Source organism: Nelumbo nucifera, chromosome 3 (assembly GCF_055504915.1).
Source record: "Nelumbo nucifera cultivar China Antique chromosome 3, China Antique-T2T, whole genome shotgun sequence".
In the NCBI taxonomy this organism is placed as follows: Eukaryota; Viridiplantae; Streptophyta; class Magnoliopsida; order Proteales; family Nelumbonaceae; genus Nelumbo; species Nelumbo nucifera.
Window position 1 is genome coordinate 74,196,607 of NC_142651.1, and position 13,192 is coordinate 74,209,798.

The 13,192-nt window shown below is 33.8% G+C and overlaps 1 protein-coding gene across 1 annotated transcript; it reads right to left on the bottom strand.

Moving 5' to 3' along the window:
* Nucleotides 1-5,438: 5,438 nt before the first annotated feature.
* LOC104585860 (cationic amino acid transporter 1-like) lies at nt 5,439-8,442 on the bottom strand. Its single transcript, XM_010242874.2, has 2 exons — nt 7,141-8,442; nt 5,439-7,003 (listed from the first exon to the last, which is right to left on the bottom strand). The coding sequence occupies exons 1-2, from the start codon at nt 7,541-7,543 to the stop codon at nt 5,589-5,591; spliced, it is 1,818 nt and encodes a 605-aa protein (XP_010241176.2). The 5' UTR covers nt 7,544-8,442; the 3' UTR covers nt 5,439-5,588.
* Nucleotides 8,443-13,192: the final 4,750 nt, after the last annotated feature.

Here is a 13,192-nt window from a genome sequence, read left to right on the forward strand (position 1 = left end):
AGCATATTTTTTTTTCAGATTTATGTGGGGATTAGGGAAAGTTTATTTATTTTTAGTATTATTACCCATCTCCTAAGTGGATAAATAACTTTTCCACCTAAAGGCAAAGTTGTCAATACTTGAATGAGACAGAAATGTCCCTTTTAATAATGAATTTTTATGGCTAAAACGGTCATTGTTTTATTTATACCTGGACAATAAAAGAACATGGGTAAATGAATTTACCTGAATAAGTATTTCCTAGGAAACACTTACCTAGACAACTGTATTTATCCAGGTAAATAACTTACCAAAAAACGAATGGGGCATTTGTTTATCATTACTAATCAGATTACATATCAGCCTTTTTTTTATTTTTGGTAAAAGATTATTAGAACTCAGATTTGGTTCTCACAAGACCGTCCTCATGGCCTTTTGCAGCCATGCATTGGGAGTAACCTCTTACTGTATGTTTTTATTCAGGGAGATATTTTCAATGCACAGCTGCAAGGGGCTGTGAGGACAGTCTCGTGAGGACCAAATCCGAATTCAAAAGGTTACATACCAATCTATTATCTATTTATATGGGTCGGTTACATGAATCTTGTCTAATTAACTATAACATTTTGTTTAGTGCCATGAACGCCTAAACCATTTCTTCCTACTTCTCCTATCATCGAGCCTCTTTCTAAACTTTTGATGCCTAGAACCTTTAGGTTATGTTTGGTTTGAAGGAAGAGGTAAGGAAAGGAAGGAAAATGTAAAGAAACCTATACAAGATTTCTAAAGGTTTCCTTACCTTTCCCTTCCTTTCCTTATTTTTCCCTTCAAACCAAACATATCCTTAAATCCTTCTCTCTAGTTTTATTTCTGGGTGGATTCTTAGATTGGCTGGTCTTTCTTCAATCTTTTAGCAATCAAGTTCGAATTCGATTGGCCATATTGAGTGGCTAGCTCTTTCAGCTTGACATTGTTAGTTAGGCTCAGTTTGTGAGGAGTACAAATACAAATTCGTACAGTACAAATAGATAAAAAATAATACAAATACAAGGTTTTGCATTCTACATATTTGTATTTGTACTCCTTCCAAACTGAGCCTTAGTCTCCAAAGAATGAAAGCTCTTTGGTAAAAAGCAGAAAAGTCAATTTAGTCTTCTTATTCCCCATCAATAGACCTTGAACCTTAGAGGGAGAGATAATCATGGATGGGAACTAGAAAGAGAAAGCTTGACTGTACAAACCCTTCGAAATCTTTACCTTGTCTCCTCTGATGTACAAGAGTTGATTGTAGGTGCTGTAAGTTCATCATTTACTATATATAGAAACCACACCCATTTAAGTAAAGGATAGAACAGATATAAAGGAAACGTAAAGACCCAACCACAAACTACAAACTCAAGGGAAAAGGTTGCTGTTGTGTCAACATTCACCCTCACCATTTGTACGTCTACTTACATAGGAGATCGGTTTCCATCAGGGCAAGCCCGTGCCTATACCATTCCAACCACCTTTTTCAACTTTGCATTGAGAATATCTCCCCATGAAATAAAGCAAATAAGCATAAAGATATTCTCAATACAAGGCTGTAAAGACTGCTTGAACAGGCTTTGCCTTGATCGAAGCCAAACTCCTTACATGAAAGCTTCTTATTAGTAGTAATGTTTTCTTGCTCAAAACTCTCTCCCAGAAATAGAAGAGAGTGTGTTGTGTCAATGGATCGTGGCAGCAAGGCCACTATGCTTAGGATTTGCTCAATTAAACTGGTTTTGAGAAGCATGAACAAGGTTTCTTTTTTGAGAGAAAGCATGAACAAGTTTCTTTCTTTTATTTTTGAGTAAATTTCTTGTTAGTCAAGGGCGGAGCCAGGGATTTTTTGGGGCAAAAACTAATATGATTACTACTTAAACACGGATCTTAATTTTTATATTAAAAATGCTAACAATCAAAATAAAATCTAATATACGATTCTAAATACCAAAATTTTAAAACTAATATATGATCCTAATTTTTTATTATTAGTTTGTCATTGTGTGCTGGAATTCCTTCATTCAATACGTTGGAAGTTGGAATACCAAAAGAAAAAGATTTTACATTATAGATTTGAGATACAACTTATAAATTATTTGGATTTTTTATGTTTTTTTTTTATTTTATTTATTGATGTATTTGTTATTATTTTTCCTCTATAAAGATCCTAAAGATTAATGGATAAGAACGAATGACCAACTTTGAATTAGACAAGCATTAACAATGAATGGACCCTATATGTTCAACAAAAATCCCAAATGAGACATTCGTGTAAATGCATGGCATGACCTGCCCAGCACACACAAGCACTCGCAGTGCGAGTCTCGCACGACTATGCTTGCACCCCCTGCCCACTGCCTAGCCCACCTACCTGGGCTTGCCCAGTGCCCAGCCCACCCACCTGCACTTGGTCACCTGCCCTGTGCCCCTACCCAACCCACCCACCTGGCCAGCCCCTTGCCCAGCCCACCGGGCTTGGCCTAGCCAACCCCCTGTACAGAAAACAAGGAAATCCAATTTAAGAAAATAAAAAATATATAAAACCTTAAACAACAATTGAAATACAAAAAAATAATACTCAATAAACAATAGAATAACACTCAATCAAAACTGTAAAACCACTTAAAATTTTGGTGAATGAAATTTTTTACTTAAGAAACTAAATTAATATCTAAAGAAACTAAATTAAAACTATTGAACTAATCAATCAAAACAGAAAATATCTAAAGAAACAAAATTAATAAGCAGAATAAAAAATTAGAATTTACTTACAAGTTTCAAATTAGAACTATTGAACTAATCTAATAAGCAACAAAACCACAAATTTTTAAATTAGGAGCTAAGGAGATCTTGAAAGCACAAGAAAAAATCTTGTATATTAGTTTTAGAATTTTGGTATTTAGGATCATATATTAGATTTTATTTTAATTGTTATCATTTTGAACTATGAATGTTCCTCTCAGTCTCAGTAATTTGAAATTTGTATGTCATCTGGGTCAGATGAATGCAACCCAAATTAATTTCCTGTGTTGTTGAAGAAGATCAATTTTAAAGCAACAAAACAGGTTCTTTTTTAAAGGAGAAGCAGCGGTGTAGTGTAAAAGTGTACATAAGAAACTTCTATTTGGCTTGCTTAGAAAGCTATCTTCTTGTATTAATCTTTGCAAGAAACCAGAATACCTATGAAGCTCTTGTTAGACAGTGTATGCCCTTAGCTCCAAACAGAATGATGTACATTATGACATTTATTGTAATTGAATAAAGTACATATTTGATTCATGTTATAGTGGTGTGTTTCTATGTAATACCCTTAAATTGAACATATAATGAGACTCGTGTTAGTTTAGAATATTCACAGCCAGTGGGTCGATCTGGGGAGATCTATCCTGATAGGGTTGACATTAATATGTCGCCAAGTTGGTTGGGGTGGCCTATCTCAACCGCCAGGGTGAAATCCTAGGTAATTGTGGTGTAGGTTTAACTTGAAACCTTGAACCGGACCAGAATTCCAGTGTTGCCCTGGACCTTGGTGATAAGTGGACAAAACTGGAATGTTACACCTGACCCCTATACTCGATTATGATACTACACTAGGTGTCAGATTGGGCTGTCTTTGATGTGCCAATCAATGAGATCCTTAGAGAGGGTCAAAACCTGTGTATGTTGGGACAGTCTGAGAATTCATCTGAGTGGGTGATCATAGTGACAGGATCAGCCCCTTTGTCGGACAAAGGTAATGATCGGGGATGCACTCTCTCTGATGGAAACCAAAACTGCCGACAGTTGATTTCAATCGTTGAAATTTGTTTTGCAAAATATATTTTATATACAGATATATATATATATATATATATATATATATATATATATATATATATATTATGGTTTCAAATTGTTTGCAAAAAGTTTTAATTCCCGGGATCCATGTGAGTAGAGATTGCAACACTGTTCCTTGCAGCCGAGGGAGAGGTCCTCTCTTGTTGGGCAGTGTTTGATCATTATGGGCTGAGAGATTAAGTGTAATGCCATTGAAGGTTATACCTAATGGGCTAATCTTGCATCTGTCCACAGTCCCTGGGTTTTTATAAGGTGGCTTGGCTCAGGGACCACTTCGTGTAAGTGTTGGGCCCACTAGGAGTCCATGTGATGGGCTTTAAGGGGTTCACTATCTTTTCAGTGAATTCGGTCAGGCCTTGTAACAGAGGTTGAGTTGAACCCATGTGGTCATTGTGTAGATCAATGTTTGGGTCCCGTGCCATACAAAGAAGCCCAACTGGGCAGCAATTTGGAAGCATTCTGAGCACTTAGACTTATTGGGCCTAAAGCCCATTTTGAATTGGCCTAATTTGATTAGTTAAATAAAGGGGGCGGATCTGGGATTAAATCAACAGATAGGATAAGATCTTATCCCTATACACTCAGAGAGTCTAGATCTGAATACAGATTTGGATTTAGAAACCTCCTAATGAAATTAGGAAATTGCTGATCTAATTTGCAGATAAGATAAGGTCTTATCCTTATCTCTTAAAGAGAACTCCTTATCCAAATATAGATTTGGATTAGGAAACTCCTAATGAGATTATGAGTTCTCTTTAAGGCTATAAAAGGATGAGAGGGCAAACCATTCAGTCCATCCTAGCATCTAGAGATCAGTTCTCAGTTTACATAGAGAGAAGACATCACCAGTGTGACTGTGCCATCTTCTTCCTACGTTCTCCTCTAGTTGATGCCATACTGCTAGTTCGATCTCCATTGTAGGGGCGATCAAGAAGAGTCTTGATATCAGTCTTTGGAGAAAGGCTGATCAAAAGTTGTGCTCACTGCCTCCATTGGATTATTGTTGAAGAATTCGGTTCATTGGACGGACCCTGCTGATTTTGCTCCACCATACGCTGTGTCATCTTCAGCGGGAGCAGTCTTTGGTGTTTTTTCTTTGGGTGTAAACACCTTCATTGGGAGATATTGCATCTTCGTATCAGGTATATTTCTCTCGTACTGATTTTGTTCAGATCTGGTTCGGTTCTTGGTCCAAGATTGATCATTGAAAAACAGTTTTCTAAAACAGGGAATGTGATTCCCAGATGGGAGAGAGAAAATTTTTGAAATTTCGCCCTACCTTCCTATAGGGTTCGGCCATCCATATGATGGATCTCTCATCCCTTCAGCTTTGTTTTCTACTCTCTACTTACTTCAATTTATTGTATGTAAGTCCTCTATTCTAGAACATTCTTTTCCACTTTGCATGCATCCATGGTTAGCTGAAACTACAGCCAACACCTAACATGAGTCCTCAGAAGATAAGCAATTCCTTCCTGGTTGAACAGAATTTCCTTTAACGTGTCAAGAAAAAAAAAGTTGCAACTACTTCACTATTCAATGAACAAAATGCTTGAAATGATCATTTATTCATATACACATTAGGAATGAACAAACTTAAAAAAAAAAAAAAAATCCTAAATCTAAAATCCCCAGAGACTACAACAACTGATAAGAAATGCTAATTCTATATGAAGCCTAAGCATAATGAATGTTGTCCCGAAATAAAGTAGCAAAGAATTACTTGCAACTCCATCCAAAGCTAGTTAACTGCTGGGAGTTGTAGAAGCTATGCCACCACTGGCATCCCCCTCTCTTGAAGTCATAGTTCCTTCTTCAATCTTCTGCAACTGTTGTGTATCTTTTAATCTGCTCTCGCTCAACTCCTTGGCAGTATCGTATGAAGCATGCAGCCCAAAGAAGAAGTAGTAGAGCAGAAGCAACCCTGTCCACATTGCAAATCTCATGTAAGACTTCCCGTCAATTGATCCCAGCAGGAACATATTGATGGCGATGGAGGCCGAGGGCAACCATGGCACAAGTGGGACTCCCCAAAGCTTGGGGTCCCGAGCGTGTGGCACAAACAGCCTGAGACCCAGAGTCGAGAGAAGCCACAGAATCCCCACGACCAAATACGCTACCCACCGCGACTCACCCAATGCCCATAAGGCAGCCATGGCGCATGATGATCCCAATATGGTCAACAGGAAGGTTATGAGCAAGTTACGGTCTCGCGGCGTGGTTACACCGGTCACATAGTATCGGCGGACAAGCAGGGCAACGGCAACAAGCATGAAGATGAAGAGGGTTGAGATGGATAGGAGGTTGGAGAGGATGTCCAGATCTGTAAAGAATGCAATAATGGCTGTTGCTATGAGCATAGTGATTGTGGCGTTGATCGGTGTTCCAGTCTTTTCGTTCACATGAGCCAGCCATGGCGGCATCATGTGGGTGCGGCCGATGTGGGTCAAGTACCTGGCCTGGCCTATGGCGCTGACGAGCAATACCGAGCTCATACCCTTCAACGCCCCAAGAGCAACAATGTATTTGGCCCAGTTCATTCCCACAGCCTTGAAGGCCATTGAAAATGGTGCGTCTGGGTCGACCTGGTCGTAAGGCTGCATGAGGCACAGCGTGGCAGCAAAAAGGCAGTAAGCTACTGTGATGATCGACATGGACCCCAGGAGCCCAATTGGAATGTCCCGACCTGGGTTCTTTGTCTCCTCCGCCATGGTCGACACAGCGTCGAACCCCACATAGGCGAAGAAGAGAACGGCTGAGCCCTTGAAGATGCCACGAGCTCCAAACGGAGCAAACACAGCATAGTTCTTGGTATCGGCATGGGCCATTCCTGCGATAATGACGAAGAGGATGATGCAGACGTGGATGATGGAAGCGACGTAGTTGACGCGGGACGAGGCTTTTGTGCTTCTGCTTGCAAATACGGCTACAATGGCGATGATAACAACAGCAATCGGATCGAGGCGGCTGTAGTCTTCGGCGAGGCCGTTGGCAATGATACGGAATTCATCGGGCTTGTGATTGCAGAGAGTTGCGAAGTAAGAGGTCCAGGAGCGGGACACGGCAGCTCCACTGATCACATACTCGAAGAGGATGTTTCCGGCTGCAATGAAGGCCATGAAGTCTCCTAGCTCTACCCTCAAGTAAGCAAAAGACCCACCTGAAAAATCAATGCCAAACATGTATTCAAGAGCGAAATCAATCAATTTCATATTTAGTTTCTTTTCAAAATGAAAAGAAAAAAAACAAATCATATATATTTAGTTCAATCGGTGTGTTTGTGTTTATTGAATGTACCGGCGGCGGGGATTTCGACGGCGAACTCGGTGTAACAGAAGACGGAGAGCATGGCTGAGATGCCGGAGACGACATAAGAGAAGACAACAGCAGGGCCGGCATCGTACCTGGCCTCTTGGCCGGTGAGGACAAAGATACCAGTACCAATAACAGCGCCAATGCCCAGCCATATGAGGTCCCACCATGAGAGGTTCTTCTTCATGTCATTCTGGCTTCGAGCCTTCATCTCGTTCAGCTCGGTTTCGTCCAGGGACCGAGTCAGAATGCGATCCTTTAACCGCATTCCGGTTTCGCTCCATGCCTTGACATAGTTCCCCCAACTCTTGAACGATTCCTCTGGTAGAAAATCTCCTTTACCGCAAACGCATCCTCTTCTTCTCACCCCTTTCCTCTCACCTTCCATTGTTTTTAGCAACTTCTTTTCCTTTTTCTATCTTCTAATCTGTGCTAGGAAATCCAAAACTCTTGTTTCTATAAAAATCTATCACTGTGAATGAGAAACTAAAGAAATTAATCCATTTGGTCATTCATATGGGATCTTCTAGACCACCATCGAAGGGCCGCATTGAACAACCTAATGTTTTGATGATTCTTTCTTTTCCTTGTTATTTTACAGAAGATATTTAGGCTTAATAGCAATGAAACAAATAAAATAATTATTAGGATGATCTTACAGTACAATCTATCCCATTAAAATAGCAAAAAAAAATTACTGTTTAGGTTTAAGGGGCTGGAATAGTGGAATGCAACAAAAATATAGGATCGATGATCTTAAGTGCTACTATTTTACAGAGAAAGGGATGATCTACTTAACAGTAGTGATGATCCATGAAGATCAACAGACAAAAGCAAATACAGAGAAACTGAATCCTAAAATGCATATTCACATACATTGGGGAAGATGGGGGTGAGAGAAAGGTGTTTGAATGTTCAGAGATTTCGGGTGGTGGGGTGGGAGTGCATCAGATGAGCATTTTATGCAGAACAAAAGTAACAAATGAAGAAGAAAAAAGATACAGCAGCTTTGTTGTGTAGAGTAACTTGCCTTGGACACTGGGCTCGGACGGGAATGAAGGAAGAGAGAAGAGCAAATGTGAGGAATTAGGGCACATCAGCGTAGAAAACCATATAGGAAGAGGCTGGGCGGAGTTGCATATAAATCCATGAATCCCAACTTCCCAAGTATATAGCGGAGACTTGTCATAGTCGAACCCTTCGCGGAAGTGCTTTGATTGGTCAGAGCTCCTCCGGTACCATTTGTTTCCGGTATCATGGGTTTGCTCCTGAATTATTTTCTGTTATACTTTTCTCTGATTTTCTTTCTTAGTCTCTGGTATACGAGGCATTGAATTTTGTTCAAATTTGCGTCCAGATGATCAGGACCGTTTTTAATTGGGGTTTTTATTGTTCAATCCACCTCAGAAATCTAAGCTCCCACGGAAACGGAATAGGTGGGATGAATCCTGACCGTAGATCAATTCCAAATCCAGAGGCTACTAGTAGGTTAGGAGGAACTGTCAGGCCTTGAATCTATATATATATTAAAACTAGTCCTGCTATGTCAGCATAGCTCTCTTCTTTTATTTATCTATTTTCTCAAATTTTTGTATTTTTTCTTATTTTTTTGTTTTAAAAATATAAAATAGTAATCATTGAACCAATGAGATGCTCCTATTTCCCAACAATCTCTTCTAAAATTTATCCTAAACTACCTTCTCCACTTTATCCTAAATCATCTCCAATTCCTATTTATCTTCTAACTTATATCTAATTTACTGGAGAATTTCTCTCCAAATTATCTCTAATTCCTAATTATCCTCTTTAACACTTTTTATCTATATCTATCTAAAGAAAGTTTAAATTAAAATTTCAAAAATTATTTAAATATTTAAACAAATTATACAATAACTTTAAAATAATTATTAAAAACACAAAAATAATTATAATAGATTTAATAATATTCATATTATTAATAGTTTTATATTTCCACAAAATTCATCACAAAATTATGTACAAACAATATAAATTATGATTTTCTAGATTATTCAAATAACTTTAAAATAATTATTTCAATAACTAAATATCTTAAATAATAAATACTAAAAATAGATAAATAATTATATAGAAAATATTTAATTATTTAAATATTTTAATAACTAAATATCTTAAATTCAAATAATTGAGTATTTTTTAAATATTTTAGATATTATTTAAATATTTAAATAACTAAATATTTAACATAATTATATTTTAAATAATTAAGCTAACAAAATTATAAAGCAAAACAAATAAAATCATAACATAATACTCAAATTAATAATAATTTAATATTTCTACAAAATTAATAATGAAATTATGTAATAATAGTGTAAACTTTAAAATAATTATTAAAAACACAAAAAACAATTCTAATAGATTTAATAATATTCATATTAGTAATAATCTTATATTTTTACAAAAGTCATCATGAAATTATGTACTAACAATATAAATTATGATTTTCTAGATTATTCAAATTAAATGTTATTCAAATAGTAGAATTTAACATTAAAAAAATAAAATATTATTTCGATATTAAAATAACTAAATATCATAAGTTCAAATAATATGTATTTTTAAATATTTTATATATTATTTAAATAACTAAGTGTTTTAAATAACGAAATAATTAACATAACTATTTTTAAATAGTTAAATAAAGAAATATTTAATTATATAGAAAATATATAATTATTTAAATATTTTAATAACTAAATATCTTAAATTCAAATAATGAGTATTTTTTAAATATTTTAGATATTATTTAAATATTTAAATAACTAATATTTAACATAATTATATTTTAAATAATTAAACTAACAAATTTATAAAACAAAACAAATAAAATCATAACATAATACTCAAATTAATAATAATTTAATATTTCTACAAAATTAATAAAGAAATTATGTAATAATAGTATAAACTTTAAAATAATTATTAAAAACACAAAAAGCAATTCTAATAGATTTAATAATGTTCATATTATTAATAATCTTATATTTTTACAAAAGTCATCATGAAATTATGTACTAACAATATAAATTATGATTTTCTAGATTATTCAAATTAAATGTTATTCAAATAGTAGAATTTAACATTAAAAAAATAAAATATTATTTCGATATTAAAATAACTAAATATCATAAATTCAAATAATATGTATTTTTAAATATTTTATATATTATTTAAATAACTAAGTGTTTTAAATAACGAAATAAATAACATAACTATTTTTAAATAGTTAAAATAAAGAAATTATGCAAAAAAACATAATATTCAAATTTATAATAATTTAATATTTTGTAAAATTAATAATGAAGTTATGTTGAAGTTCTGTTTTTCCGATCTAGTCCGGTTTTGAAAACCATGACATAAATCAAATAATATAAATAGGTTAAGGTTAAGCAATCATAAAATTATTAATTTAAAAATCCACTAAACTTTCATTAAAAATAAATATTAACAAAACTTAGTAAATATTAAAAATGTGTTTCAATTCCACTTAAAAATCTAGCTTAACAAACACTAATAAAAATAAGAAATTTAACTATAAAAATATTAATTAATAGCTTTAGTAATATTATTAGATAACTTATGAGTTAAGACCTTAATAAACGCTAATAAAAAATATTAATTAAAAATCCAAAAAAAATTGAAAAATCTGAACATAATTAAAATACTAAAACTAATTAAAAAATATTGAAAATTAATAATATTTTATATTAATAAGGGCATTTACTGAAAATCCGAAATTATTGAAAAATATTGAGAATTAGTTGTATTTTTTTATTAACTATGGTAATTATTTAGTTATTTAATTTATTTTTACTGAAAGCATATGCAAATTAATTTTGTAGTGACTAATACGCAAAAATAAATGATGAAAATACTGAAAATTATTGAAAAATACTTATATGCAAAAATTACTGAATAATAATGAAAAAACACCAAAGACTAATTAAAAATTCAAAAATTCTGAAAAACCTAAAGCTTAATTAAAATACCAAAAAGAATTAAAAAATTAAGTTAATTGTATTTTATTACAAAAAATACTAAATAATAATGAAAAAATAATGCATTTTTATTATTAATAGTAATATAATTAACAATAATTAGTTTTAAATAGTTAACAATTACATTTAATTACCAAAAAGTTATACTTAATTACTAAAAAATTACATTTAATTAGTTTTAGCCAAGAAATTAGCAATATTTCTGAAAATATGAGAATTTCAAGAAGTTACTATATTTTAAATAAATACAATAATTTAATAATTATAATGTTTTAATAGATAACAATATTTTAATAATTAATAAAAAGTAACAAATCGTTATCAAGGATATGCACCATGCCCACACAAGCCCACACATATCAAGGATAATTAGGTTCAAAGTCTAATTGGGTATTAAACTTTTGGGGTCCAATGATGGTTTTAGTGGATAGGGCCCAAGCTAAACGACCCCTAATAAGCTCAACTTGGAAGTTATATGCATATATGGTAAATATTATTATATAATATTTAAATAACAAATTTTATATTAATATATATAGAAATGTTATATATTCATTTATACTAGGCTAGAAATAAATAAAAAATTTAATTTGTTAAAAATCATTGTTTTATAATTAACACGGGCCTCTTTATCAATAGAAAATGTGCAACCCCAAGCCCAAGCCCGGCCCGACCATCGGGCCTAGATCTTGAGTTTGAGCCTAGCCTTTATATAAAGCCCGAAGTTGGAGCCCGAGCTCGAAGCCCGATCTGTAGATAAAATGACTTTTTATAAACTAATACTACAATAATTTAGTAATAGTTTAATAAATTAATAAACTAATTTTTATTTCCTAATAGTAAGTTGATATTTATTAATAATTTAAGAAGCATATGTATATATATATTATATTATTATATATAAGTACTTTTTTATATATGTAATAGTATCTGGCTGGGCTCGGGCTCAGGCCGGGCTAATTTGAGAAAGCCCGAGCTCGAGCCCACAGGCTTGAAATTTTGTCTAAATCTGAAAAATAATGGGTTAGGGCCAAGTTGGGCCATCGGGCTACCCGACCCATCAAAAATCAAATGAAAAAAAAATTTAAACATCTTTTTTCATTTTTTTTTTAAATGGACCTCTCACAACTTGGTTCGGTCTACGCCTGGCTTGGCCCATGGCACGGCTCAAGTTGTAGACCATGCTGAACCAACCCCCTAAATTATCCCAAGGGAGGGAGGCACGACCCGCATTTTATGTGGGCCGCATGTGGGTTATGTCGTGTTGGCCCAACATGACCCGATTTACACCTCTACTTGAAATCGCCCAATACTAGGGACGGGGTGAGAAAGTTCGAGGATTCCTCAACCTTGATGAGGAGTGGGGTGCCTTGCCCCTGAACTCACCCGACATTGAGGAGTGGTTGGCTTGCCCTAAACACACATGACACTGGGGATGGGGGCAGGGGGATGTGGTAGAGTGCTATAGGGCAGGGATAGGGATGGGGTGGCCCGCCTTGAACCCACCCCGTTGTCATTCCTATGTAATTGTTAATTATTAGTGAAATTAATAAAAATGTTAGCTTTTGTTATTATTTTTATTTATTCAAAGTTAATCAAATTTTTTATTAAAAAATAATAGAGAGAATGACGGTTCAACCCAACGTATAGTTGGGGTAGATGCCAGTTCGGAATGGATGCCAATTCACAAGCAGACATTGATGCATAGGGAGGGGGTAATTGACATTTTGAAATGTTGTAGATCTGTAGTGGAAATCAGAATTCTGCAGTGGATTTATCTGTACTTTTCCGAAAATAATAAAAATAATAACAATTACTAAAATTACTTCAAATTATTAATAGAACTAAATTTATTAAAAATATTTATTCATTTAAATTAATAATAATTATTTTCTGTAAATCAACATTAAATGAAAAATATAATTATTAAAATTTTAAATATTAACAATAACTTTGAATACTTTTATTTAATTAACAACACATTTTGATTATTAATT

What these genes read in the sequence shown, in the direction of transcription:
- LOC104585860 (XM_010242874.2), bottom strand. Translation starts at nt 7,543, where the DNA reads ATGGAAGGTGAGAGGAAAGGGGTGAGAAGAAGAGGATGCGTTTGCGGT. An exon ending in CGTCGAAATCCCCGCCGCCG is followed by an intron (nt 7,004 to 7,140) that starts GTACATTCAATA and finishes TTGATTTTTCAG; the next exon opens with GTGGGTCTTTTGCTTACTTG.